This window comes from Drosophila santomea, chromosome X (assembly GCF_016746245.2).
Source record: "Drosophila santomea strain STO CAGO 1482 chromosome X, Prin_Dsan_1.1, whole genome shotgun sequence".
Classification (NCBI taxonomy): domain Eukaryota; kingdom Metazoa; phylum Arthropoda; class Insecta; order Diptera; family Drosophilidae; genus Drosophila; species Drosophila santomea.
Genome location: NC_053021.2, coordinates 19,720,801 through 19,748,780, shown reverse-complemented (window position 1 = coordinate 19,748,780; position 27,980 = coordinate 19,720,801). Strand labels below are relative to the sequence as shown.

The following is a 27,980-nucleotide window of genomic DNA, read 5'->3' as shown; positions in this document are numbered from 1 at the left end:
CGACGATGCTTTCGATTAGATTTCAAAGTTTCCTCTCACAAAAAAGAGTTTCACCTTCCTGGCATTTGGCAGTTGGTTATCGCCGTAGTTTACCCGGAAATAATCCCCAACTGGGTTGGCCAGAAGGAGAAAACTGCTGAAACTGCTGAAACTTGAAAACAAACGCAATTGGCGGTGGAAAAGAATTAGGGGAAAATTTAAGGAGAGTGTAAATTGAAATGTTATTTATTTATTTTGAAATTTTAATTTTGATTTTCATCTTTGGTTTATTTATTGGCACATGTTTGCATTCATATAGGGGCCAGCTGCACTGATTGCTTTCGTTTTGATTTCAATTTGCGGATTTCGTTTTTGAATTTTAATCACCGGCTTTGAAATGAATGAGAAGTACGCCTCTTCTAATCGCACCATCCATCAAAATTGATTCACTCGCTTTGTCAATATTTTCCTGTCAATTCTATTCCCTAATAGTTTCAACTGTTTCTGTGAAATTTCGCCAAACAAAAAATGGTTCACAACTCACTTTGAACATCTAACCTGCGTTTTCTCAGCTGTTTCACTTTAGCGCTAATGATAATGATAAAGATCACAATATATCACCTATTAAGGTGTGTATAAGGATGATACACTACAATTTAAAAGGATTTTCACTACAAACCTTCCAAGAACTTGAAAAGAAGTAATAGAATGACCACACTGACATTAGCCTGGTCTCGCTGCTTGTGTAAATTAAATAAAATGTTTAATAAAATTGATTGATTAGTTGAAAATGGCAGACGATGTCGTCAACACAGGGCAAAGAATCCGCCAGACAGTGGGAAGGGGCACGGGGGTTCTGGATATCCTGGTGGCCACCACCACATATTCCACATGCTTGTTAAAAGGCATTGATGCCCGGCTTGATTCCTGTTTCAAGTGGATGCTAAGCCATATCGCAGACTCGACTCGACTCAACTCGACTCCCATGCTGAGCTCGTCGGTTCCTTCTGCCACATTTGCGATTCCTTTTGCCATTGTCCTGATTCCGCACAGACACACACACACACACACACGTGAGGAGTAGAACTCACTTACGGAGCCGATGGAGTCCTGGCAGAATGGAGTTGGCAGCAGTTGGCATACCCGTCGTCCTGCCGCCGTTGCCTGTGCTGCTTACACAATTGTCTGTACATTATTTGAGTTTGTGCTGGCATTTGTTATTTTGCTTTATCCTTTTAGATGAAGGCAACGCAAAGTAATGCGATTGCATGGGACGGGAATAGATTCAGATTCGGGTTCAGACAAAGCGGGCGGGACGGCAAGTCGCGAATCCGGGGAATCCCCATCTCTATCTCCATCTCCATCCCCACCTCCATCCCCATCCCAATGCACATCTAGCTGACATCCCCATCCAGCACTCGCCGAGAAGGTAGCCAAGAATCTGGTAAAAAATGTATGTATTTATCGCCAGCAAGTAGCACACAAATCCCTGCCTTTCCTGCGCGACTTTTAAAACTGCTGCCAGCCGAAACAGTCGAATATTTCCATTGATTTCCCACGGAAAGTTCAGGTTTTCGGTATGCAGTGCCCTTCTATAACCGAAGGGTTACCATCGAATGCCATTTTCCAGGCAAAAAAATCCGCATTTCAAAAGATTTGTTTCAAATTATGCAGAATAATATAGAAAGCAGTAGGAAATCGTTACCTCTTATCCAACATTTTGATAACACTAGTTTGCATAGCTTAACATCCTTACTAAATTTAGATTATTTAATGTTGGGAGATCTATATACAATACAATTTTCGCGTACTGAAATTGTGGCTTTTGCCTAGTATTTATATTATATACTTTCGAGAAAGAGTACCATCCCATCATGCAGCTATGTACATATGTATATTGAAGTATTTAGAGCAAGATTGCCCATAATTATCTCGACAATCCAGATGCAGATGCATCAGTGAGTTGGACTTAACCAACTGGGCAATAGTTAATTTTGCAGCACTTTTTGCTTGGCCTGCTTTGTTGATTTTCAATTATAATGTCACGCATTTATGCCTGCGCTTATTTATTATTGTGCTGATGCTGGCCGTTCGCTTGCATTCTGCATCCTGCATTCTCGAATCCGAGGCTCAACTGCTCAGTTGTCCTGCCAGCCAGCCAGCCAGCCAGCTCCTTTTTGCCATCCTCGGTGTCCAATTAAAAGCCGATGCTGCTGCAAGGATTTGGAGTCTTGTGGACGATGGGTCGTTTGGGGTTAGGAGGGGTTAACTCCTTTAACATCAGGTGCTCTGCTGGTTCGCATCGGAGTTCGGAGTTCGGAGTTTGGATGCCGGACTGCTTGCATATTTGATTTGTGCATTTAAACATTTCAAACAAGCTGTGTCAACCCAAGCCCACCATCTCAGCCCGGTGGCAAGTGCAAGCGACATTGCCTCATTGCAAATTCTCTTTAGAGTAATTTCAGTTATTATATTGCTTTGGCTTTGTTCATCCTTGTTCGTCCTGCTGCTCCTGCTGCTCCTGCTGCTTTTGCTGCTACTGCTGGTGATTTTGCTGCTTACGATGCTGATGCTGCTGCAACTTAACTCCTACCTGGGCATTATTTATTATACATGATTAACAAGGGGCTATTTGGAGAGCGGAGCCGAGGCATCGAACATTTGCATCTACATTTGCATCTCTGCCGCCTGCCTATCTGAATTTGCAGCTCAGATACTCAGATACTCAGATACCCAGATACTCAGATGCCCAGATCCTGAGGCTGGACTTCCATCCCGGCTGTCACATCTGGCATTTGTCCTGTCACCTCGTCCCTGCCCCGCCCCGCCTCCATCCCCCTGGTCAGCCGTCTTCTAATCCGGGCATAAATGTTGGATGTGTCGAAGGCTTTGAGCGGACAATCCGGAAAGACTCAGCCTGCCACAGGCGAACCAGCAAAGAAGCGAAATTAAATGCCACCTGCGGCCTGGCCACAGTGAAGCCTCGAAAGGCGGAACGGAACGCAGCAGGCACTGAAACCTCAAGCTTAAATCTCTACAATATATTTATTGCACAGACTTGCCGTCGGATTATCATTTTCCAAGCATTCTATTTCTGCTTATCTTTGTTTCGGAATCTTCAAGCCAATTAGGAATTAATGGAAAAAGTTCAAGTTTCGGATAAAGCTAATTATGATTTTATGTTCATATAGCAAGATCTATAATGATAATCGTTCTCTTGAGCGTATATAAGTTATGTTAAGTTATTGTAAATATTTATAAAACTAGTAATCCCGAATGCAACTGCCTGATAAAAGCTGTAGTTTAATATATTGAGCTTACATTTAAAAGTAATTACTCTGGCATGTAAATTTCAAACAAATAAACAATACAGGCGACCTTGAGTTTGTAATTCCCCTCCAGATATATTTTCCACATCACATTTTTGCATGCCATCTTAATGGCCGTGTGGCCAAAGTGATTCCGATATTCAAACTGACGGTTGGGGCGGTTTTCGAGAGAGGATCTGTCCGCTTTAATTAAAATATAACTGCTGTGTCCCGTAGCTGTCAAAGGCATAATTGGCCCGCAACCAACCTGATTGATATAAATGAACGAGGCTTATGCTCAAATATTTTAGTGGCCCACGTGCTATGTGCCCGTCTATATACATATGTACTTGACACGAGTACATACTTGTACATACTCGTACACAGTATGCATCGCAAAGTCCAGGAGTATTGTATTGCAACTGAGTTGGAGTAAGCCATAACTTTTAAGTGTCGCATTGCTTCACTCTCGGCCTTTGGACTTTGCAACTGCAAGCTGCGAACTCGAACTCGAACTATACTAACCCATTCCAATATTGTTGTGCCCCAATATCCAACATCCAAGCAGCATCTATATCCACCTCTTGCTTTCCATCTCTTGCAGTTATTGGCATGCCACGCCCCCGCCCCCGCCAGACGTAGCAAAAGGGGCTGAAACAGGAGCAGGAGCAGTAGCAGGAGCAGGAGCAGGAGCAAGAGCTGGAGCTGGAGCCGAAGCCGGAAGAAGAAGCGTAAATAAATATGATAAAGCTTAAGAATATATAATAAAGGAGCGAGCGGCAGAGGAGGGAAAGTTTAAATGAAATAACGCAATATAAAAACATAAATAACTAAGGGAAGTGCCGAGCAAGAAGAAGCAGCGAGGAGGAACCCAGAAAAGTAGGCAACAAAAGCCGAGGCTGCCGAGTTGAGCAGTTGAAAATCTACGCAGGCTGGCAGTGAGGCGGTGAGGCATCCATTTGGCCCCCCAAAAGCAGGGAAGCAAGAAGAGCAGGAGCTGGAGAATCTGGCCCAGAGGAGGAGCAGTAGGAGCAGGAGGAGCGGAGCAACAGCAGCCGGACAAGAGAGAATAGAGCTCAATTACGCCGCCAAACTGTCGTGTCAGCAACAACGTGAAATGTGCAATTCCTGGCTGGTGCTCATAATTGCGCTCTCCGTTGTCGTCTGCCTGTGGAACTCGCAACAAACCGAAACATCCAAATCATGCCCAGCCGAGTGCATCTGCTTGTCCCAGACTCAAGTAAGCTTAACAATCTACTTGTCCACTTGTCTACTTGTCCACCCACCCAGCTCCAAATGCCGGCAGTATCGGGAGTTTATGGTAGGTAGGTTTGCACATTGGGGCAGCCTCGCACAGTGGATACGAGATATCATAGCATTCGTAGATAGATGGCACACAGGCACTATGTACACATAATTGTTTTGCAGGAACACTGGCGATAATCAATCGAATGGCTTCTGTGCTGAATGCAGAAAATGGATTTTGTGGCAAGACTCCAGCACATGGGCTCACCACCAAACAGGTTTCCCATCCGATCCATATAAGCATTAGTATTAGGTTCTTCGAGCTCAGTCAACACCAATTACCTAATTACCCAGAGCCACACATATGGATGCATGCAAATGATAACGAAGTGACTGATTCAATAATATACTCGCAAAAGACTTGATTTAATGAAAACCAAGGATTAAATTGGGGTTTTAGGCCAAATTTAAGCAGTTTCATGATTTTATTTCATATTCCTAATGACTTGTTTCATATTATGTATATTAATTGCAGTCATTTTTTTTTGAAAATTATACTGAGCTGAAAATATTTGCATTAATATGTATATTATAAGTAGAAGATTAATGTAAAATATGTTCAGATAAATGTTTGGTTGGATCTACAAGTTTTCCCTTCCAGTTTTAGTTGAATTAGAAAGTCATAGAACCGAAATTCGTAGTAATTTCCAATTAAGTACTAGATTATTTAAATGAACAAATGGCCAAAAGTGCACCTGTCGGGGTCACTACGGCTTCACAATTCCATTTCAAGTTGGGGCACAGTTCCACAGTGCGATGGAGTTGTATGCAGAACCGTCAACATCGGGAGCTCCGGAAGTGCCAGTGGTCAAAGGAGGTGGCGCTGAAGACAGGACTCTGGAGAAGAGGGAAGGGAGAATGGAGAGTGGAGAAGGAAGATGGAGCTGGAGAGTTGGAGAGTTAGAGCATCGGGAGGATCCCTGGGGAACTGGTGGTCATGCAATGGCCACAGCTGCTCGTCGGCCTCTTCGGCGCAGTGAAGAGCTGAGAGAATTAATCGAAAATGCAGGGAAATGGTTATTTTCCTCCTTGTTTCTGCGTCTCTGTCCGTATGCCACGCCCCCATCCCGTCCAGCCGCAGCCGCCTCACGCATATTTGTGTGTGTGTGTGGCCGTATTCATTGGTGTCCCGCGAGAGCCTTGGAGCACGCTTAATGCGCATCCTTATTACCAGAGGGAACGTCGGCATCGTCATTTCTACCAAATTGAGAACTTAAGTGATTTCATTATTCCGGATTATAGACAATGCAATGATTTACCCAGCTCTCGTTCTCCACTTATCTCTGCTTTCCGCTCTCCACTCTCCACTCTGCGCTCTCCACTTTGCGCTCTCCACATTTCTTGGTTGGATTTCATTCTGTTTCTGGGAATTGTGAGCCTGGCTAGGGGCCTGTATCCTTTCGCTACGCTTAACTGTAACTGTATTGAAGAGGCGAAATTAGTTCAGGTCCCTCTCTCCCCATCCCCCCACCCGCCACCAACAAAAAAAAGGCACCAAAAGTGTAGCACACTTTTTGGGGTCACCCATTCTTCTTCTTCACCGTCGCCCCCCTCTTCTTCCTCCACCGAACACAGTGGCAGTTAAAGTTCAGCGAACAAGCGACTTTTTAACCGAGTCGCTTGAATTCGCGACTGTAAATGCATAGAAACGAAATTTCATTAAACGGCAAAGAACAGAACAGAACTGAACAGAACAGAACAGAACTGAACAGTACGCAGCGAAACTGAGGCAAAAATAACAATCCTGTAGGGGGTATTGTACTGGGCGAAAGGGAAAGGTCCTTGGCAGGACATGGAAGTGGAGAGCCAGGGAAAGAAACTTTTAATTCGTTCATTTAAAAAGGTGAAGCGTATGAAAATTGTGCAAATGTTACGCAAGAAGTGCAGCCAAGGTTGGGCGAAAAACCAGGTGAGCAAAAGGAAATTCGCAAGCGGGGACCGGTGGTGTCTTGTCTTCCCATTGTGGGGTGGTGGGTGGTGGAAATGAGGCTGGGCGGGGGGTTGGGGTCAAGAGGAACGTGACAGGCGATGGACAGTTATGCACAGTTACTTGGCGACCGGAAAGGGAACTTGTGGACTCTGGTCCAATGGATACACTCGAAAAATGATTTCCACTTCTAGCAACCATTTTAATTTTGTAATTAGATTGAAGTTTTTGGTTTTAATGGATTTTCATAGCTCTCATGGAAATTGTATAAGCGAAAGCATTTAAGATTATATTAATGGGTATTGTGGAATTCTATGCATATGCAATGCTCAAACTTAAACGCAGATTGGTTGATAAATGTATTAGAAGCTCACTCTGAAGTGGGAACTCAGTTCAGAAACGTTTCTCTTAAGATCATTAAAACAGAGTCTAATTCCTTTTCTTGAAGTGCAAGCCAAGAAAATTCCTGGCAGGGAAACGCACACATCAGCACACATAAAAGATATAAAAAACGAAGGCTCAAAGCAGAATGGCCAAGGACGAAGACGAAGACGAGGATGAGGAGCAAGGCGGCGAAGACCAGGGACGAAGGATGTGCAAAGAACAATGCTAGACAAGGGTCTCGCCAGTAACCAGTAACCACGGACTCGCTCCGCCGCCGAAAACAAGAATTCGATTTAATTTTATTTTCAGCAATAAAGCCACAAATTCAATTTTCGCGCCACGCATCAAACAAAGTCGCGCTCCCCGGTCCTGCCTCATCCTTCGTCCTTCGTCCTTTAACTTCCGACCACGGCATCTGAAGACCCTCCTCCGATGCGGCGTCTGATCTGATTGCCCAACGGCTGTTAGTTGCCACGGAGATGGAGATGGAGTTGGAGTCCACGGCGGTATCAATGGCGCCCACGGGAAAAGCGGGCGGGGAAATGTCATAAGGCAGGAAAACACAAACTGATTAAGAGCGAGAACCTTTGATGAGTCGATGAGTCCGCTGACAAAGCTAACTTGCCGCCCCGGCGTCTCCATTTCCATCATCTCCATCTCCATCTTCGTCCCCATCTTGAATAAATGTAACATCAAAAGGTGACCCGGACAATGTGACAGGATCTGGGTGTGGGCAAATTTTGTCGATGTGGCGGAGAAGTTGTATAAGCAAAGAATAACCACCATTCCATGAGCTGGGAAACTAGTGATGATCACATTAACCCAAACCTAATTCAATAGCTTTACTAGAAATTTTTCAAAAAATAAATTCGCTACTAACCTGTAAGTTAACTTATCATGCTCCGTTGAAAACTGACTATCACTTTATGATTATTATGAAATTATTATGATTTATTATGAAACACTTTTTTAATTGCCATTACTTTCAAATCTAATGTAACTCTATGAATGATTCTTATACGAATAGTAGAGAGATGAAAAGGGATAAGTAAGAATCGGAAAATAACGAGTTACCAAAATTTACTTCGTTGTTAGTCAGTTTAGTGATGCGTTCTAGATTTTATGAAATGCATTTATATTGTTTATATTGATAAATCACTTTTTGTCACAAAGACCGATATGAAAATTTTTGTATGTTGACGGTGCCATCGTCACCTATGTTTTGCCTCGTTAACCAGTTAACAAAGGTTCATATAAGCATATAAAGAAGTTATCTGGCTGGTCAAGGAGTTTGGACTCACCATTATATTTATTTGCCGATTTAAGCCCGCACTCAAGAGAGTACATCTCGTCCACAGGTGCTGTGTAACACGGGCGGCCTCGAGCAGATCCCGCTGCGCCAGCTGCCGGCGACGGTGGAGAACCTGGCGCTGACCAAGAACAACTTCCCGATCATCAAGCCGGACTCATTCGCGGGGTTGCGGGCGCTGAAGAAGCTCTCGCTGGACGGGAACAACATCACGCGGATCAAGCAGTTCGCCTTCCGCGGACTGCCGCGACTCAAGGAGCTCTCCATCCAGTACACGCCGCTGCAGATGGTGGCCCAATTCGCGTTCGCCGGTCTGCAGAACCTGTCCACCATCCTGCTGAGCCACAACCAGATCCAGCGGATCGAGGGCAACGCCTTCGCGGGCACCTCGAACATCAAGCTGATACTGCTGACCAACAATCCGCTGATCCGCATCGACAGCTCGGCGTTCTCCAGCCTGACCAACGTGGGCCACCTGATTCTGCCCTCGGGCATCCGTAGCATCGAGCAGGACGCCTTCTTCGGCATGGACACGGTGGGTCTGCTGAAGCTGGCCTACATGGACCTCAAGGAGGTGGCGCCCTTCACCTTTCGCGGCCTGTCGAATGTCCTGCTACTCACGCTGCAGGAGTCGGATCTGGGGGTGATTTGTGCGGATGCCTTCACCGGGCTCACCCAGGTGGAGACACTGCAGATCCTGAACAACAAGATCGACTCGATCGAGGAGCTCAACTTCACCAGCACGGCGGCCATCAAGCACCTCAAGTTCTTCGGCAACCACGTGCTGGAAACGCCCGATCCCAACTCCATCATCGTCGACGGGGTGGAGCACCTGCAGCTGGTGAGCAACCACTTCCCCTGTGGCTGCCATATTCACACCCTACTGGACGGACCGCTGGCCGAGGGCGCCCACAATCTGACCGACTTTCTGCAGAAGAACTACTGCATCTCGCCGCTGGAGGTGAACGGGCGGGTGATGAGCGAGCTGGACATCGACTCCATTGGCCGCTGCTCCGATCAGCTGACCAAAGGCAATCTCGGCAGCTCAGCGGCCTCGCTGGCCCTTGGAATCAACTCGATGCTGCTCATCGCGGTCGCCAGCTGCGCGGAGTGGCGTCACGTGCGGCTCCTGGCCAACCGGCTGGCCCAGCTCCTGGGTCATGTGGCCTGGCGACGGCGTCGGAAAAGGCGAAAGGGCAATTAGGCGGAGATGTTCTGCACCGATTACCCGAGGTATGTAGCCTGACATTTGCGATACAACATCATTCCCTGCCATTTCCCAAAGTTATATGTAATGGTCCTTTGAGCCGGATCAGGTTAGCTGTTAAGGTGAGCTGTTATGCATTTTGAATTAGTAACAAAGATATCCATCCACGTTTTCTGCGGTATACGTAGGTTGTGAGTCAAGCAACACCTGATTGGGTTCAGTTTTAGTCGCAGAATCACTTAGAACCACAAAATCCGGCTTTCGGTGCCCCTTATTTCAACCGTTTTTGGCCAACTCGCAAATGGAAAACGGTTTCAATAGCCTCTCATCTTTAAATGCAATCGCAAACATGGCCAACAGAGTGTTTAGTCATCGTCATAAGTATTCCACGCAGCCCCATCCAATCGAATCCGCTAGTCCCCCCAAAACCAATTGAACTGCTTGAAAACCCAATGCTGCAGTGCAGCCAACATCAGCTACGGATACTCGGATACTCGGATACAGTTTCATTGTGGAGTGTGCTTTAAGAGTGTGCTGCAGGGTGGTGGTTTGTCGGGTTAGCATACAAAACGAAAACGGAAATTACAAATTCTATTCACTCGCCCGACTGTGGCACTCTAATTCGTAGCCGTAGTCGTAGCTGGAGCTGGAGCTGGAGCTGAAACCCTAGCCCCACTCCAAAAGTGCCTAGTCCGGAGTGGAGCGTGAATCGGAGAGCTTGGAGGGAAGCGGTCCCAGCCCCAAGGCCACCCAATCGCCTAACCCATTTAGCCTTGCAGCCGGACAAACGGACAGACGAACGGACAGAGAGACGGACAAGCGGACAAGCGGAGAAACTTTGATGGAGACGTTGGGTCCTTAGGAGCGAGGCCAGGCTATTCTTCAGCCGCTTATCGCAAAGGATTTAGATTTATCTAACTTGATTATGAGGCCGGACAGTGCTCCTTTGCTCCTTTGCTCCTTTGCTCCCTTGGCGTTCCCCCGCAGGAAGCCAATGAAAAGGGGAAAGGCACTCGGATCTCGGATCTCGGCCTAAAACAAATGCCCAGAGAAATCATTGAAGGAAATTAAAACTTTGTTTACTTTTAAGTCCTTCTTCGTCTGAGTTGGCAGCAGTTAGACAGAAGGCAAAACCAGAATCAGCAGCAGCAGCAACAGCAGCAACAGCAGCTTCAGCACGAGAAGCGGGGCCAAAAAGTTCAACAAGAAAAAAGGACATTTTTTGTGTGCACTTGCGTTCTGTTTGCATTTGCATGGCCCTCCTTGCTGGCCACATTAGATGGCCTATTCACTTAATCAGTTTTTTTTTTTTTTTTGGCTAATTGAAGGACAGACGGGCAGGATGGGCCAATTTGAGTCCACTTTAAGACTTAAAGCCAGTCATCCTGCCGCCTGCCGCATCCTGCCCCGTTTTGGCAAGGCGACATGGACGTGCGATGGTCGCCAATGTGGCCGGCTTAACACGTTCCCCGTTCTTTTCCTGCTGCCACGCCCAGTTGGGCCCACGGCACCGCCCTCCCCACTGGATTCCTGCTTGGTGGAGCATGTTGTAGGCGCACTTTGCTCTTTGGCGCTTTGGCACTCGTCCGCAGATCGTTAACTTAATTGTTCCGCTTGAAATCCGAAAACTGCCAACGCTATTGTTGCGACTGATAGTCGTGAATGGCCGCGACCACGCCCCCTCGGCAAACGCCTATGGCACAAACCGAAACAGGAAGAGGGTGAGAATGAGCATGAGCACGAGGACGATGAGGAGGACGAGGACGTGGGCGAGGACGTGGGCGAGAACGAGGAACCGGAACAAGAACAGGAACAGGAATGCAATAAAATTGGCGTGACCAACTCAGCTCTGGGAGCGATGCGAGCATTGCAGATGAGCTCAGCCCGCGGCTGAGAAGCGGATGAGTGAGTGGAGGGGTTTGGAGGGGTTTTTGGGGACATGGGACGACCCAAGGTCCACTCCCCCGGCGGCAGCCACAGAAGGGCGCAAGTCGTGCGTGCCTCGGCCAACGTTGACGCTGTCATGCAATCAGCAAATAGGCGACCGCAGCAAAAGTCGCGTAATTAACGCGGGGCCAACATGGAGGACTAGGTGGCCACGCCGCCGGATTTACCCATTTGCCATTCAGAAGCTTAAATTGGAGTCCCGAAACGGCGTGCCCCCGCAGCACTGGCTGTCTATCCTGCTCATCCGTACATCCGTACATCCGTACATCCGCACATCCATCCATCTATCTATATACCCATCTATCCGTATCCCTGCACAGCTGTGATAAATGTTCAGCCAAGGTCCGGAGCTCCGGACTCCGGAGCAAAGCAAACATGGGAAAGTGAGGAGCGATAAATAAAATCATCGACGACGACGACGAGCTGTAAAAACGTGCAGCGAAAAGTGAAATGCAATTGAGAGTTGCAAATTGAAAAGTCTAGATTAGAGGATGAGGTATTTTTGCGTTGGTGCCCCAAGTGGAATCTGCAGATTATCCACAGTAAGTGTTCCCGGCTAACCGATAGCCAAATAGCCGTGGGTTAACTTGCTTCATTATCGAGACAAAACCATGCGGTTGTAGTAGTAGCAGAGCCATGTGTGGAAATTTAACCAACAATTTCCCAAGTTCCATTGATGAACCCATGCGTATAAATCCTCTCGCTCCATCTTCTCTATCTCAGATACCCATTAGCGTTACGCTCCCAAAACATTTGGTGTCCAATCGTCGCATCATCGGAACTGCTTACTCATCATAAGCAAAACGTGGCGCCCACCCATCCACAATTCATCCATCGCCTATCGTCCTTCCAAAATCGTTCCAAAATCCCTGGCAAATTACCAGCGACATAAATTAGAACCCCACCACCACAATGGATACAAGACTCTGGTCGAGTGCGCCTGAAATATGACAACGGCCAGTGGCGGGTTAAGCGACGTCCATTTGCGTGTCATAGGGCATTTTTATACATATTTGCCTGGTCGACAATTTATTGGGCTAATACAAAATTTAATCAGCCTATATTCCTATTCCTCCTGCCTTCTGCCTCGAGTCCTTTTTCCATCCACTTTCTCTCGTCCTCTGCACTTTTCTGTGTATTATCAGACTCGAGTCCACCATAAATAACTGAAAGTAAGGTCTGGGTCCAAGGTCGGGGTCGATTTAGTCGGGCTTTGGCTTTGGCTTTGGCTTTGGCTTTGGCGTTGGCGTTGGCGGAAGGTGGCCAACAGCTGGCGGCGAAAAAGGATTGGCATTGGTCCTTACACTTCATTTAAAGTCAAGAAGTCGCACATAAATTTCCATGCACATAATTAAACGACCAAATGACAAAGCAAAATCGTTAAAACGAGGTCGAAACGAGGTGGCACGAAAAGCGGCAATACTGAAAATGCGGGTTGGGTGAAACGAGTGAGTCAAACGACCTCGGGTTAAACACAAACCCAATAAAATATGCAGCCAGATGACCCCAACTTAGCACCCCGCACCTCACCGACAGCTGCTCGTTTCGTGTGCGTGTGCGTGTGTTTATCTAATAACAAAAATTATGAAATTCTATGTGGGTGTCCTGTCAATTAACGTCGCCTGCAATGCCCCAAACACACGGGGCGTATGAGCAATGCGGGCCACAGTCACTATTTTTCGGGGGAATGGAAGGGCTTGCTGCATAGATGGGTCATTGACGTGACCAGCCGGAGATCCAACGATTTGTAGGAAGCATAATCGCCGGAGGACAAAGATGATGGTTGCTCCATTATTACTGCTGTTCTTTAGCAAAAGTTAAGATCGCTAGTGATCTTTATTTATTTACTCTATTTAAATTTAACTTTTGCAAGAGTCTTATCTTTAAATAGATGTAATTAAAAGCGTAAAAAACGAAATTATAAGGAAATTTTATACATACCTTACTATGTATGTATATTACTTTTTTGAAAAACATGTCATAGACTTCAAAAACCTTAATAAAACTTAGAAAGAAGAACTTTCGTTATCAAATGTTGGCCCGTAAAAAAATCAACAAAAAGAAACAATTATATGTTTGAATATACTAAAAACGTAATAACTTTTTGATTTCTAAAATCCTCTAATTACATTAACAGATATTATTTAAGAGTACGAAGTATAAGATGATATAGAATATCTTTGGTCCAGTCAGATACGCCATATCCCATGGGATACATGGTGTTGTATTAATAATAACCCGACTAAATTGGGGCTAAAATGTTGAAATCGTCTGAATTAATAAATTCGTCTATTTTCTGGCCAGGCAACAGGGTTCCAAATTCCAAGAGGAGTCCCACAAAGAACGCCTGCCAGTCCCGATAACTCACAGTTCACGCGAAAATGGGCGCAGGAGGTAGAAATTTGGCAGCTTGTGGGTTAAGGGGGTTAAAGGGGGGCTAAAGGAGGGCTAAAAGGGGGGCTAAAGGGGGTTAAAGGCCCAAGGAGCAGAGGAACAACTTCATCAACGCGATTTTGGCCGCTAACTGAGACTGCGACTGAGATTGCGACTGACACACAGTCGAGGCCGAGGCAAAAATGCTTAAGTAAGCTTAGTGAGCTGAGCCCACACCCCTCACTCTACACCCCACACCCCACAGGCACACCCACACACACACCCACTTAGACACCCAACACCGCACCCACTCCGCTTAACCCGCAAGCAGCCAGGGGACTCAACTCCCTCTTAACCCATAAAGCATTTCCACACATGTGCGCCCTTTTGTATGCTACATTGAAACTCAATAAGGGAGCAGGGCAGAAGGTAATGGTAATGGTAACATGGGCCAGGCTCAACAATTTAAAAGTTAAAAACTTTGCCGCTTCCTTTAAAGCCTTTAAGTATTTTAATTATGTAGGATTTGCGTTCCAGCAACCAGCTCCTGGCTCCTTCCTCCTGGCTCCTGGCTCCTGGCTGCTGGCTTCCAGCTCCAAGCTCCAAGTTCCCTGTTGAGCTCATAGCCCAAAGCCCTGCTGAATTTGTAGATGTCAGTGGAGTAGGAGCAAAGTGGAGTGGAAGAGTCCTGGGGCCGCTGACAGCCAACTAATTGAAAAATCGCCTATGCCCGAGGCTCGACTTGTCTCAGTTGCCAAAAACTTTTCTGCTGCCCGGGTGCGAGTTGTTAGATGCGAGCTGTTAGCTGCTGCGACCTGATGCGAGATTCGAGATGCGAGATTCGAGATGCGTGAGATTCGAGATGCGACCTGATGTGACACATGCAAATCACATGAGCCAGGGTCTAGGCCGCCTAAGTGCTTTGGCTGTCGGTTGTGTCGGTGCGAATCTGGTTCAAATATACAAATCCGTCCCGATCCTCTCACTCACTCAACATCCGACACCAGACAGAGATCATCATCATCATCATCATCATGGTGGCCCCCAAAATCGGAGCACAAGTTCTGGCCCACTCACATCCACATACACATTCTGATTCACATTCACATCAACAACATCTTCATGCACTTGAGTCGGCAATATAAATCAAATCAAAAGCACAAACAAGCCGCGAGTGTGTACACAATTCAAGTAAACTCCATAGAGAGATTGCCATGCCCGAAAATCCAAGGCAGCGGTGAATGCGGAGGGCGAGGGATTCACACTCGGATCCAGATTCGGATTCAGATTCAGATTCGGATTTGGATTCGGATTCGGTCCAGAGACAGGCATTCAACTGGGACATAAATCAAGGCGCCGGCAACTTTGCACTGCACTTGCACTTGCTCGACCGGCCTTTCAGGACAACCAGGACAGCCAGGACAGCAAGGACAACCAGGAGAGAGAGCCAGGACATTCGGGATAGAGTCAGCCATCAGACAGAGCCAGGACATCCCGCGACTCCAGAGGCTGGGTACTCCACCACATACCAATGTACCAGTGCCCAGGGGAGGCGGACGCACACAGATATATCCGCTCATATAGATATAGACAGACACACGATATACGATATACGATAGATAGGCATGTAAGTGCACTCGAATGTTGCTTGTTGCGATGATGACATCGTCATCGTCATCGTCCTGTCCTCCCTGCCCCCCTCTCTGTCATCGTACTCGTACTCGTACTCGTCCTTGCTGAGAGTAGGAAAATGCTGTGTTGAACATCAATCTGCTTGAGCTATGACAACGAAGCGTTTTATTGTTGTAAACACACAGGCACACAGAGAGTGTGTTTGTTTGTGTGGGTGGGGGGTAGAGTGAGCTCACCAACACACATATAAAAATGGCGAGTGTCCTGTGAAGAGCTCAACTAGTTGGGACCCTGTGAACTGCCAATTCAACGAGCTAAACGGGCTGCATCTCAAGTTTTTCGACTGAGCAGTTTGTTTATTACTTGACAAGTTGCGTTTCAAATCAGTTTAAAGTGGAATGTCTAAAGTCGAAACTTTAAGGCATCCCAAAGTCAGAGTTCAGAGTTCCGCGTTCTGGGTCCTGAAGAAACTTCATCCAACTTGAGATTCCACTCGAGGGGCAACTCGACTGGTAAACTTTTCGTAATCTTTCAAAGATCTCCTAGCGTTCGGTTTCATTTTCGGTTTGCTGAGATATATATTTGCTCCTATGCCTTCCGTCTATTCAAGTGGAAAATTGAACAGCACCTCCAGCACTGATAATTTTAAACCCTACTTTCTTACTTTCTTCCAGAGAACTGCAGACTTCAGCTCGAGATCATTGAGGCAGCAGCAGCAGCTTCACGTGAATTCCTGATAATTCCCGATCACCAACTCCGCCAGGGTATCTGTCATCCATTGTACACCGCATAAATATGTGGCGTTTATGTATCTGCACCGTAAAGTAAAAAGCTGCAGATTGCCAAATGTAAAACTCTGCAGTTTTGCTATCATCATGCGAAATCTGAGAGTCTGATGTCGCTCCAACTTCCCTTCTTGCCATTTGGCATTTGCCATTTACCATTTACCATTTACCATTTTCCATTTACCATACGCCGTTCTTCGCCATCCTGCCCCAAAAAATGCTGAACCCTAGGCTAATCCTGCGACCAGGATCCGACTGCATCCTGCATATCCTGGGCCCGAGGGCCCAACTACGTTTGTTTGTTAGTTGTTTACGTTTGTGTTGCCATTTCGTTCTGTTTGCGTTAAATGCGAAACGCGAAATGCTAAATCCACAATGCAAAATGCCGAATGCATCATGATGCATGCAGCATGTAGCATACAAAATGCGGACTGCGGATTGAACACTAAATTATTATATCAAATTTCGAGTCAAATGTGTGTAAATCATAAAGTGAACGCATATGGACGATGGCATAGACAAAATCCGATGTAAGCGTATTTAAGCATGTGTATTTGTATTTATATTTGAATTTGTACTTGAATTTGTATATGTGAAAGTTAAATATATATATATATATGAACCTAGCTGTATGTGCGAATGAACGCAATTTTTTTTTTATCATAGTTAATAGTTCATAAATAACTGGGATATTTATTGGCCAATTAATAAAGATGCGAACTTATACAAACATCTAGTACATACATACATATATTTATATATATATGAAAATAAACAGCGGCAGAGACGCAATCTGCACTACCTAGCCAGATGGATAAAGTAAATGCATAGATGTGTGCATAGAGAGTCTAGTCAATTAATGTCATTGTATCTTGTATCTTTGTATCTACGATAGCTATCTAGAAACCAAGCAAACAAGCAAACAAACAAACAAACAAACGAGCAAACAAGCATTTGTACTTATTTATAAATCGAGTGAAACTATACGAATCCGCTATATACGGAGCACACACTATTATTATTATATGGATAAATATGTGATAAAACGTTTGCAATGCCACAAACTCACAGATCTGGGATGTGGGCGTTACGGGTGGCCATACATATGTACATATATAGTATGTATATACATACATAGCTATAGTCAACCGTAGCGCCCACTTTTCCCGCACTGCAGGCTGTACATATCAACAGGTTACAGGTGGACAACTCTTATCAATTACTAACTCGCTTATCTGAGGAAGTGTGAGCCGGTGCAATGTACATTTTATATAGCGATGCCCAGACTAACCCGACTATATCTATAAGTCAGCCTCCGAAACGCAATTTCATCTAACACAAAATTAAATGTAAATTGTGTCGATTTGTCCAAACAGTTTGCCGCAAATCAAATAAAACAAAACAAAACAACAACCGATTTGTTCCGGCAAATAGGAAATGTTTCCGAGCAAATTGTTTTCTAGGTGTATGCGTACATGGTATTTGTGTTGTATTGGCCTGTGTATGCTTGTGTGTGTGTGTGTGATTGCGTATCCTTTTTTGAGGCCCAGGAGAATTGTTATTCCAATTAGACGTGTTGACGAGCGAGAAAAAAAAAGAACACACAACACGTGCAATATACATAGTTCAACACTTAGATATAATCATCTGCATACAAACGAACATATACTATCGACTAGATATGCAAAACTTTTTTTTGTCACCCATAATAAGAGAAGCATATTTCCTTGTCAACCCCAAAGCTGCTATAAGAATCCAACTCCTATACATATAACTAATAATAAAACTAGTGAAAAGTATCTATAGAAACTATCGATTGTTAATACTGCGATAACGTCTCCGATTAACTGTAAAATAGCATAATTGTGTGACCCATATAAGTAAGTTCCCATTCCCATTTCCGCTCCAGTTCCCATCATCAATTTCTTATGTCTAACTCAAAGAAGAGCCATCATAGCACACATTGCATTATTATACCCAAAGAGTAATGTTTACTGTAGGCTAAATATGAGATATACAGGTGCATAACGATAACGGTATCGATTACGATAAATGGGATACCAAGCTACAAAGAAAACTTAAAGAAGCGAAGGCAAACAAACACGAATCCCGAACTAAACCCTATGAAAAATTAATAATCTATAATAATAATACTAATAATAATAATAATAGTCAAAACCTACTATCGATGGAGAAGCCAAATAAAAAAAATGAGCAAGACAAAAATAAAACAAACATAATAAATTCAAAAGCCAAGCCAAAGGATTATTTATTTCCGGCGGAGTTGTTGTTGCTGCTGGAGGTGGGCAGACAATAAATGCGGCCACTGTGCCCTGTAAGTGGGCGTGGCCGGGCCAATGGGCGGCAGATAAGGGTTGCCAGGGTGCAATAAATCAAGCATTGGCGCATCACAGATGCTTTTCTCCGCCACACTGGCCGCGACTCAAAGCCCCCCCCCCCCCCTCGCACCACCCGTTCCGGTCCTGATGTCCTGATGTCCTGATGTCCTTGATTCCCCGCCCTTTCCACGGAGCCTTTGTCTTTCGCAACATTTTCCTCTGCCGCCGCGGCTCCTTCATTTCATGTTGCTTGTTCCGCTTTGCTAGTTTTTTATTTATATGATGCGAAAGCCTTAAATGCGTCACCAGCAGCAGCACAAATGCCAGGACAAAGCCGAGCGGGCGAAGGGGCGGGACGAGGAAGGAGGACTCCCGGCGCGAGGATACACAGCAATTTCAGCAACAATAATAAATATCTCGAGTCAACCGCAGCCACAGCAAAATGCAAAAAAAAGAATACAACAACAAAAAACTAAAAAGTACAAAGTAAGGCACAAAATATAAAACAGAAAACAAAAAACAAAAAACGGCAACGGCAACCAAAATAAGGCAGCAGCCGCACAAACACAAACGCCGTATTTTTTCGCCCCCCGAAAAAGGACAAATGTATGCATAAGTCGCCAACGCAGTGTCTGCAGAAATGATTTCAGCCAGTACTTGCCGCATTTGGGGGCAAGCACAGTGCCGCAAAGTAGGGAAACTCCCATCGCTGCTCGGAATAGGGATCAGCAAAGCGGCTCGACTAACACACACCCTGCAGTTAAGGGCGCTCAGCGGTGTTTAATCCCTAAAAGCTTTTGTTATTCTCCCAATATGAATCTTAAACGGCTGTACTATATATAAAATATTATACTATACAAATTCGAATATTACAGGATATCGCCTTCATCGAAACTTTACTGCTTTTCCCAGGATGCTTCCCAAATGTTTGAATATAGATTGATGAGCCCAAAAGAAAGTTCAATGCATAAAAATCATTCTAAATATAATATAAATTTTAAATTCTAATTATATTTAAAAAAAAAATTTTTTTTTTTATTTGTTTTCTTACCAAAAATGAGTCTTTTTAGAAACAGCCAAGACATTCCTTAAATATGACTCAAAAATGTGGATGTAATTCGTCTCTCTGCGTAAACATGAAATAGATTCTTTATCTTATTTTTCAAGCTATCCATAAATAACTTCTTTTGCAGCTAACATTTCAAAAGTTAAAGATATATAATCTTAACTTTTCTGCAAACTGAGCGAGAAGAAAACATATCTGATGAATGCTCGCTGGCATAAATATCGCACCGCGCAGCCTGATGGCACTCTTTTGGCCAATTACTTTCGGCGGCACCTGTTTCACACTCACACGCACACTCACATACAGATGCACACTCACACGCACACTCACATGCAGATGCAGAGTTAGTCCTTCGGCTAGGACTGCTCCTGTGCGCGAAATATGAGCGGCATTAAAAATTAGTCCAAAGTACTGCTAAGTGCGGAAGCAGCCGCGGCAAACTATCAACGACAACTACTGTGCCAGGGCGAAGGACAAAGGACGAAGGACGAGAAGTCAGCTGAACTAGTTGCTACCCTGTCTCCAAGATAATCGTATGGATGGGCTTGAAAAACTGGTAGTAGCAGACAACCATTATTAAGATATTGTGACTGAATAAAGTTGAGCCAAACTATTTTAGAGGCCCGTTTGAATTTGCCTTAATTATCCCCCATTAAATTCAAAAAAAAAGTTGCCCCAACTACCCTGTACCCTCTACCATGAAAGTGTGTGTGAGCATATGAACTGCAACAATGCGGCGCACTCATACCAATGCAGTAGGGCGCATATTTTTAGTGTAGTTAGCAGTTGTGTGTGCCCCTCCGCCCTCCGCCCACAGCCACGCCCACAATTTGTGCGTGGTCACTAGAGACCGCACTACACTCTGACAGTATGATATGATATGATATGATATGATATGATATGATATGATATGATATGATATGATATGATATGATATGATGTGAGATGATATGATATGATATGATATGATATGATATGATATGATATGATATGATATGATATATGATATGATATGATATGATGTGAGATGATAAGATATGATATGATGTGAGATGATGTGAGATGATGTGATATGATGTGAGATGATATGATATGATATGATATGATATGATATGATATGATATGATATGATATGATATGATATACAATGCCATAATTTACCAGCTTAAAAAAAATACATTCATAATTTTTAATATACTCAATGTGCAGTGTATGGAAATGCAAAATTTTTAATATACTCAATGTACAGTGTATAAATATGTCTTAAAAATCCATTCATCCTAAGGGAAGAAATAATTTAAAATATATCTTCAGTATCGAACAGTCTCCCTTAAGTCCCAATGTAAAAACTGCCCACCATGGCCATCTCTAGTGTGGGTGAAGCTGCTCCTGTTTCGCTCCGCGGACTTTGCCAGTTTTGTTGGTCGAAAATTTTAATGCCACATTTAGCGCTGGCGACAATGCCCCATGCAGCACACCACCCACTCGGGTTTAAAGCGCCCCAAAGTATGCAGGGCTTCTGGGTATTTTGGTTTTTTTTTTGTTTTTTTTTCTGTGATTTTTATGTGGTGTAGGATGGCAACAATCGACATTGGCATATGCCACACGAATATGAGCAGTTGCATATTCACTTTAGGGGGGCTTAGAGGCGGAGGTGGAGAGGTGCAGTCCATTGGCCAGAGAACGAACATAATTGGCAAGTTGTATCCATTGGTAATGGTAGTGCCGAGGACCAAAAGGAACGAGAGCAGTAGTGTTCTGGTAGCGAGCGAGTCTGCAAATGGAAAATACAAAACGAAAATCGCTTAAACTGTGCAAACCAATAAATTTAAAGCAGCTTAAGCGATGAACACGAAACAAAACAGAGGAAAACAAAAACAGTCTGGCAAAAGTCCGAATGGGTAGCAAAAGGCGTGGGTGGTATGTGTGTGTGCGAGTGTTTGCGAGTGTGTGCGAATGTGTGTATCGGTGTGTGTGACTGCACACAAAATGCTACTTTGGTTGGTGCGTTTGTGTTGGTGTGCTGGTTTTGAGTCCTCAAAAAATCATTGAAATTAAATGCAAATCAGCCGACAAAAAGGATAAACACATACATACATGCACATACATACATGTATGTAGCCAGGTGGGCAGGGGAGGGAGGGGCTTTGGTCCTCGAAAGGAGCAAGGTGGCCCACTGGATCGGTGGACGTTGGGCGGTGGGTGATTCGGCATTGCTGAATGTCACTTGAGCTGCCTGTTATTTCTACGGCCAGCTGGCTGTTTAGTTTGGCCGGTCATGCATCATCGTCATCAGCAGCTCCATCATCATTATCATCGTCATCATCACCATCATCATCACCAACATCATCACCATCATCATCGTCATCGTCATTCGCAAATGCACATGGGTAAACACATTTGGAACAGCACTCACCTTATGTACTGCCATACACAAAAACCTATTCGGTTGGATTTCCACTTATTCCATTCTTGCAGCTTAAATCGAACAATTTTTCCTAGCTTTATCTTCTATCTTAAATACTTTAAAAGTTTCGTGTATATCTCTATACGTAAACAAAAGGTAAACAAATGTTATACTCGGACACTGTCCTCTCCTCCGTCTTTCTGTCCGTCCGGCTGTCCGTCCGTTTGTCCTTATTAACGTCGAGGCAGCGAAAACTATAAAAGCTAGAAAGTTAAGATTGCGCAAGCAGTGATCCACGCCCACACTTAACAAAAATTGTTTTGTTTTTCGTTCTTTTTTCATGTTATTATTATGGCTCCTTTTCAAGGGGGTATCTGATAGTCGATCTTATGTTTTCTTAGAGGGCTAGCTTCTGACTTCGGAACGGACGAAAAATTTACATGACCAACAAAGTTATGCTATGGATATGCTTTCTACCGTATCGTTGATGGATTTATAAACTATACTTTTAAACTAGAAGTTCGATAAATTGAAAGTTATTGGGACATCATTTGTAAAAAAATTCAGAAAATTAAAGCTAAACAACTTAAACATTCATTCAATCTTACACAAAATACAATTCCTGTATAACAAATGTGGGCGATTTTATCTGAAATCAGGTACTAAAAAGAAATGCGGATTTAGCTGCTTTCACTAGCTGAAATTCAAGCTACTTACATAAGTAATGGGTATTCGGTTGGGCATGTCGTCTCAAGTGTAATTTGATTAGGGACCAATTAGTCAAATCGGGGCCGCTCCAAATTAGTTTAAGAGCGGCCTATTTCTCTTTGTGTAGGCGGCACATGATCGATGTGTGTGACGCGTATACGTAGATTTCTACATACATGTATATATGTATGTATATATGTATGTATGTATGTTTGTACATATGTGCAATGCCGGCTTTGGCTGGCCAAAACCGCCCATACCCTCCCCCTTTCACTGTTTTCACTTGCTGCACAAACACAACAAACACCAATTGAACTGCAATTGCATGCAATGCATTTTGCATTTTCGATGCCCCAGACAAACACTCAACGAAGTGGTAAAAGGCGGGGGGTTGGGGGGTTCCATCGCACGGCAGCGCCATCTGCTGGCAATGAAATGATCCTTAAAAGACCACAAAACGATTTTATTCAATTAAAATGTCAAAAACGGTGTTTGTTTTCGTTATTTAATGCTATAAATATTTACACTTTTATCTATGCCGCTGCCGTTTTTCACCCCAGAGCATTGTTGAGTGCATAAAGAGTCAGTCAGTTGGTGCATCAATGAGTAAAAAAGGAAAAGTTATTCGCTCCATCTATATTCATCGATAAAAGCATTTACACATGTATGTACGTACGTTTCAACGGCTTGAATTGGTTGGGAATCACAAGTGCAACACGCATTTATGAGCGAAGATTGTGTGCGTTTCTAGAACCGGACTTTAAGAGCTCTTTAAGAGCTGGCTATATGTAAATGAACACATTTAGGTATAGTTGGTATCTAGGTATAGTCTTGTAGGTACTTAAAGTTTACATGTGGTTTTAGTATGGATATATATGTATATATTACGCTTTCTATACCCAAGTTTGGACTCAAAATTCAAGATAACAAAACAGAACTTAATGCAGCATTTTGACAACCAAAAACTCTGTTATTTTCATCTTACGAAGCAAGATATTACCAGAATAGAACTACAATATTGTTGTTTAATAGAAACAGCAAATGGATATTATTTATGTGGGAAGAAAAAACTTCCAGGGAGTTCCACGTTTCCATTTCTATTCGGAATGTAAGATACCCGGTCAACAAGTTTATAATTCATCAGATTGTTTTTAGTTACAGGGCCATAAACATTGCTTACATAATAATTATTATGATTATCATATTGAAAGGGGCGACGAGGACGAGGACGAGTCCTTGGAGGTGGAGTTGGAATATCGGAGGATGTTAGGCATAGCCGATAATTTGTTGTTGCTGCCAGCCGAATATTTTTGGCTTATTGCAAATTTTGGGCACGTACAACTCGTAAAGACTATTTACGATTCTAATAAAAAGTGTGCCCCTTCGTCCGCCTTCCGCCTTCCACCTTCCACCCACTGGCCGTGTCATCCCTTTTGAAGGAGTAACAAAAGTGGAAGTCCTGCGGAAGGTCCTTACAATAACGAGCCCTTTCGGTGTCTTTGTGTGGGTGCAGATGTCGGTGTGTATGTGTGTGTGTGTGTGTGTGCGCATGGAAATTGTTGAATTTGCTGCTAATTAAATTGCCGGCGCTGCTTGAAATTTGCATTCGCTTTTAATAAACTTCTGCGGGAACGAGATGGAATGGCCATGACTGGGCCATGTCCTTGCCATCGAGGATACCCCTTATTAAGGCCCAATATCCCTGACATGGCACTGACAAAGACATTTTAGCTCCTCGTCACGGGATAAAATCTGATCGAATGCCAATGGCCAGATTCCATGTAGATGACTCTGGGATTCTGGGATGCCTCCGATTCCTCAGCTTCCTCGATTCCTGGATTCACGGATTCCTGGATTCCTGGATTCCTGGATCCCCCACCTCCACCACTTGCCACCAAAGGCATCCCACAATTCGTTTTATATTTGCCATTCGATTGTTTTTTATTTACCAGTATTGCTTTCTTGCGCTGCTCGCTTTTTCAACCTGTTCACCACGTCTTTTTCTGCACTGGTTGCAATTTTAAAACTCACTCTCGTCATCGCGCCCTTTCTTCTGGGCCACTCTGGGCATTCTGGCACTGGCCAAATTAAGATACTAATTCTGGTCAAAGTGGATACTATGCATATTTGTAGTGCAGTATAATATAATGGTAATATAGCATGGTATAGTTTTGTTATATTTACTAAGTGACTTGTCTCGTACCATTATGTTTTTTACGAATCGTATACCCAATCTACTTAAAGTAATGTTTGCTGCTGTCTCTTGCAATTTAATTAACGCTATAGTTGCCCGAATAGCTTTGTGTTTGAAAAACTTTTATTTATTAGTTTTAGTTGCATTTATGAATAAATTAAAATAGATATAGATTTTTACTTGGCAATCAGCTTGCTTCTTTGAAGGGCACTTCATAGATACACACCACTGCGGGGTATGCTCCAGTCGCAATGATCCGCGTCTCGCAACCATCACTGCTGACGTGCCCCGTTCAGTTGCATTGATTGCCACCTGTCAGCCACCTGCAACAATGCTCCTGGCCGCTCCTGGCCGCTCCTGCTGCCTCATGCCTCATGCCTCATGGCTTCGGTGTCCTGTCCTGGTCGCCAGTGGCGGCTGTCTCTCGCTTTAAATCAATACAACAAATTTCGCGGGTCGCCATTGACTGTTTGTGCCCCGCATTCCCCATCCCACTTGGCCATTTCTCCGCTGGTCCTTGCTGGGTCCATCTTGCATCCCTTGCAGCCCCGGGGCCATCTGATCCTTGTGCCGTTTAAAATGTTCTGAGTAATTAACACGCGGCGTGTGTAACCCCAAATGGTCATACCATCAGTGGGCGGATGGGGCAGATCGGGTTGGAGGCTGGGAGCTGGGGGCGTGGCAGGGGATTCTCGCACTGGGACTGTGAAAATGTGCAACGTAAGCGCAGCAATATGGAGCACAGGGACCCACGCACATGGCCAAAAAGTTGCACGCCCCATCGATGTGTGTGTGTATGAGTGTGTGTGGGTGTGTGTGTGTGCAACTTTTATTTATTGATTTAATACTTTTTCAATTTACTGAAAATGGCCAAAGAGTTTCCGATCTGAAGCTGTGTGAGTGTAAATGTGTGTGTGTGCCATAACTACCTCACAGTGGCAGCGAACTAATTCTGAACCGATGGATCCCCCGCTTCCCGCGGCTGACAGCTGCTCCCCCGCGAAATACGGAGAATCATCGATGTCCTGGCCATGGCCATTACGGACTTTGTTCACCGATTAACGCGGCACGGTCACCTGCGGTATGGCCAAAACTGGTTGGCTTTAAAAGGCGTTACACCAAATACAAAACGAAATATATTTGTATCCTTATTCAGGATCGCGCAGTTGAGTAAAATACTACTACTGCCATTAGGCTGCGGAAATAATATTATTTTCATTTAGTTATGTTTCCGTTTATTTCAGTTATCGTGTGTTATTATGTGTGTGTTATTCTATACTATTTTATTTTTATGTAATTAAAATGGTTTCGCTGCGCGCACTGCAGTACCAATTATAAACTAGTGTACCTTATTAATTTTGAATATAATATAATTATGAGGTGTGTTCGATATCTAGAGAAGTATGTATATGTATGTGCACCCGTGTATCTTTTACAATACTTTAATTTGTATATTATTATTCTTCCTATCCTGTATTTCGGAGTCATTATTGCATTATTAAAGCTAGTTTACAACTTTTACACACTTTTAAGCCAGACACATTTTCAACCACTTCCGATGGCAGCTTAACTTGTGCATTTAAGAATGCTAGACCAGTCCCAAAACGCAGCGATGTCAGTGAATTAACAGCAGTACTCCCAGATCCCAGATCGCAGCTCCGGTGTCCTGCGTCCTGCATCCTGCATCCTGCGTCCTTGTCGTCTGTCGCTGTCAGCTGCTTTAACCTTGTGAGCCCAGGGGGTGACTCTTAATTCACAATTTAATATCACAGCGAGTGGCTCGCCGAAAAATGAAAAAAAAAACAAAGAAAACGAGGTGGAAACTTTGAGCCATAAGGGATGTGGATGTGGATTCGGACGCGGATTCGAATTCGGGCTGAAACTTTAGATCGCAGATCTGGATGCTTTATAATTAGCACTGACAGAGCGAATTGTGTGCGGGTCAGTCGGGTTGAAAAACACCTTCATGGCCCACTGGCGCGCTGACCATGCCCCCACCTCGAACTTGGGGGCGGCGGATGCGGAAGTGGAGGTGGATGCGGATGCGGATGCGAATGCGGAAAATGAATGTGCCGGTGGCAGTGGAAGTGGCAGTGGCCAGTGGCGAGTGACTTTAACCGATGTTCAAGCGTGACGCCTGCACGTCCTTGCCCGTGTCCTTGTCCTTGTCCTTCGAGTCGGTTGGAGTTGGTCCGGAAAATTCGCGTAAAAGGCGGCTACAAAAAAGCAGCGGGCAAGTAACTGAAAATGGTAAACATTCAATGAAGCGAAATTGATTTGATTCAATTTGGAAGTTGAAAGCGCTCTCGCTCTGTCTCAGTCTCATTCGTTCGCCGATAACAACAGCGGCCATAAAAACAATACAAACAAAAAAAAATAAGAACCATGGACATACCCAGCTGAATAAAAAAAGAATGAAAGCCGAACTCAAATTTGATTAATTCAACAACAAATAAATACCGGACTCGCGGTCGGCCAATTGTTTTCACAGTGATTGCCTCGCATTGTGCTGCAAATTGAAGATGCATCTTGCAGATGCGCCTGCCTCCAATTGTGGTGAAAGTTGTTCGGTGAAAGTGAAAGTGGCAGCAGACCACCGTGGAATCGGAGGTTGGTGGACACATGGATGTATTATTGGGAGGAATCCCAGTTCAGTTTGCCCACAGCGAAAGTTACAATTTAGCCCAAGTTTTGCACTAGCATGCTGCTAATTTGCCAATTCATCTCTTACTTTAAATAATTTGAATTATTATTTATAATTTGCTATTAACAACATTTCTTAACATGACGGAGTTAAGTAGCATCTAAAAATCAACGTGAATTCTTTATTAGATCGAAAGCCACGTTAACTAAACTAATTGAAAAGTCACCCAACGAATTCAAAGTCTTCCTAAATAAAATTAGTAATTTTTAATCAAATTAGCAAGTTATTAAGTTTTTGACGTTGCAAGGACAACTATCAGTTTACTTTTTTTAATTGCATGGAATATTAGGATGCTGGTTCAGCTCAGAATTTTATAACTATATTTTCATCATGACCGACTGTCAGTTAGAATTCAAGTGCAAGTACAAACCTATTGATGTCGGATAGAGACGGCCGCCGTTTCTAA

General features: G+C 44.2%; 1 protein-coding gene across 1 annotated transcript; it reads left to right on the top strand.

Annotated features, from left to right (window-relative positions):
- Positions 1-4,209: 4,209 nt before the first annotated feature.
- On the top strand, positions 4,210-18,352 carry LOC120456976 (chondroadherin). Its single transcript, XM_039644124.1, has 3 exons — positions 4,210-4,527; positions 8,262-9,445; positions 16,046-18,352. Exons 1-2 carry the CDS (start codon positions 4,405-4,407, stop codon positions 9,414-9,416), a joined length of 1,278 nt encoding a protein of 425 aa, XP_039500058.1. The 5' UTR covers positions 4,210-4,404; the 3' UTR covers positions 9,417-9,445; positions 16,046-18,352.
- Positions 18,353-27,980: the final 9,628 nt, after the last annotated feature.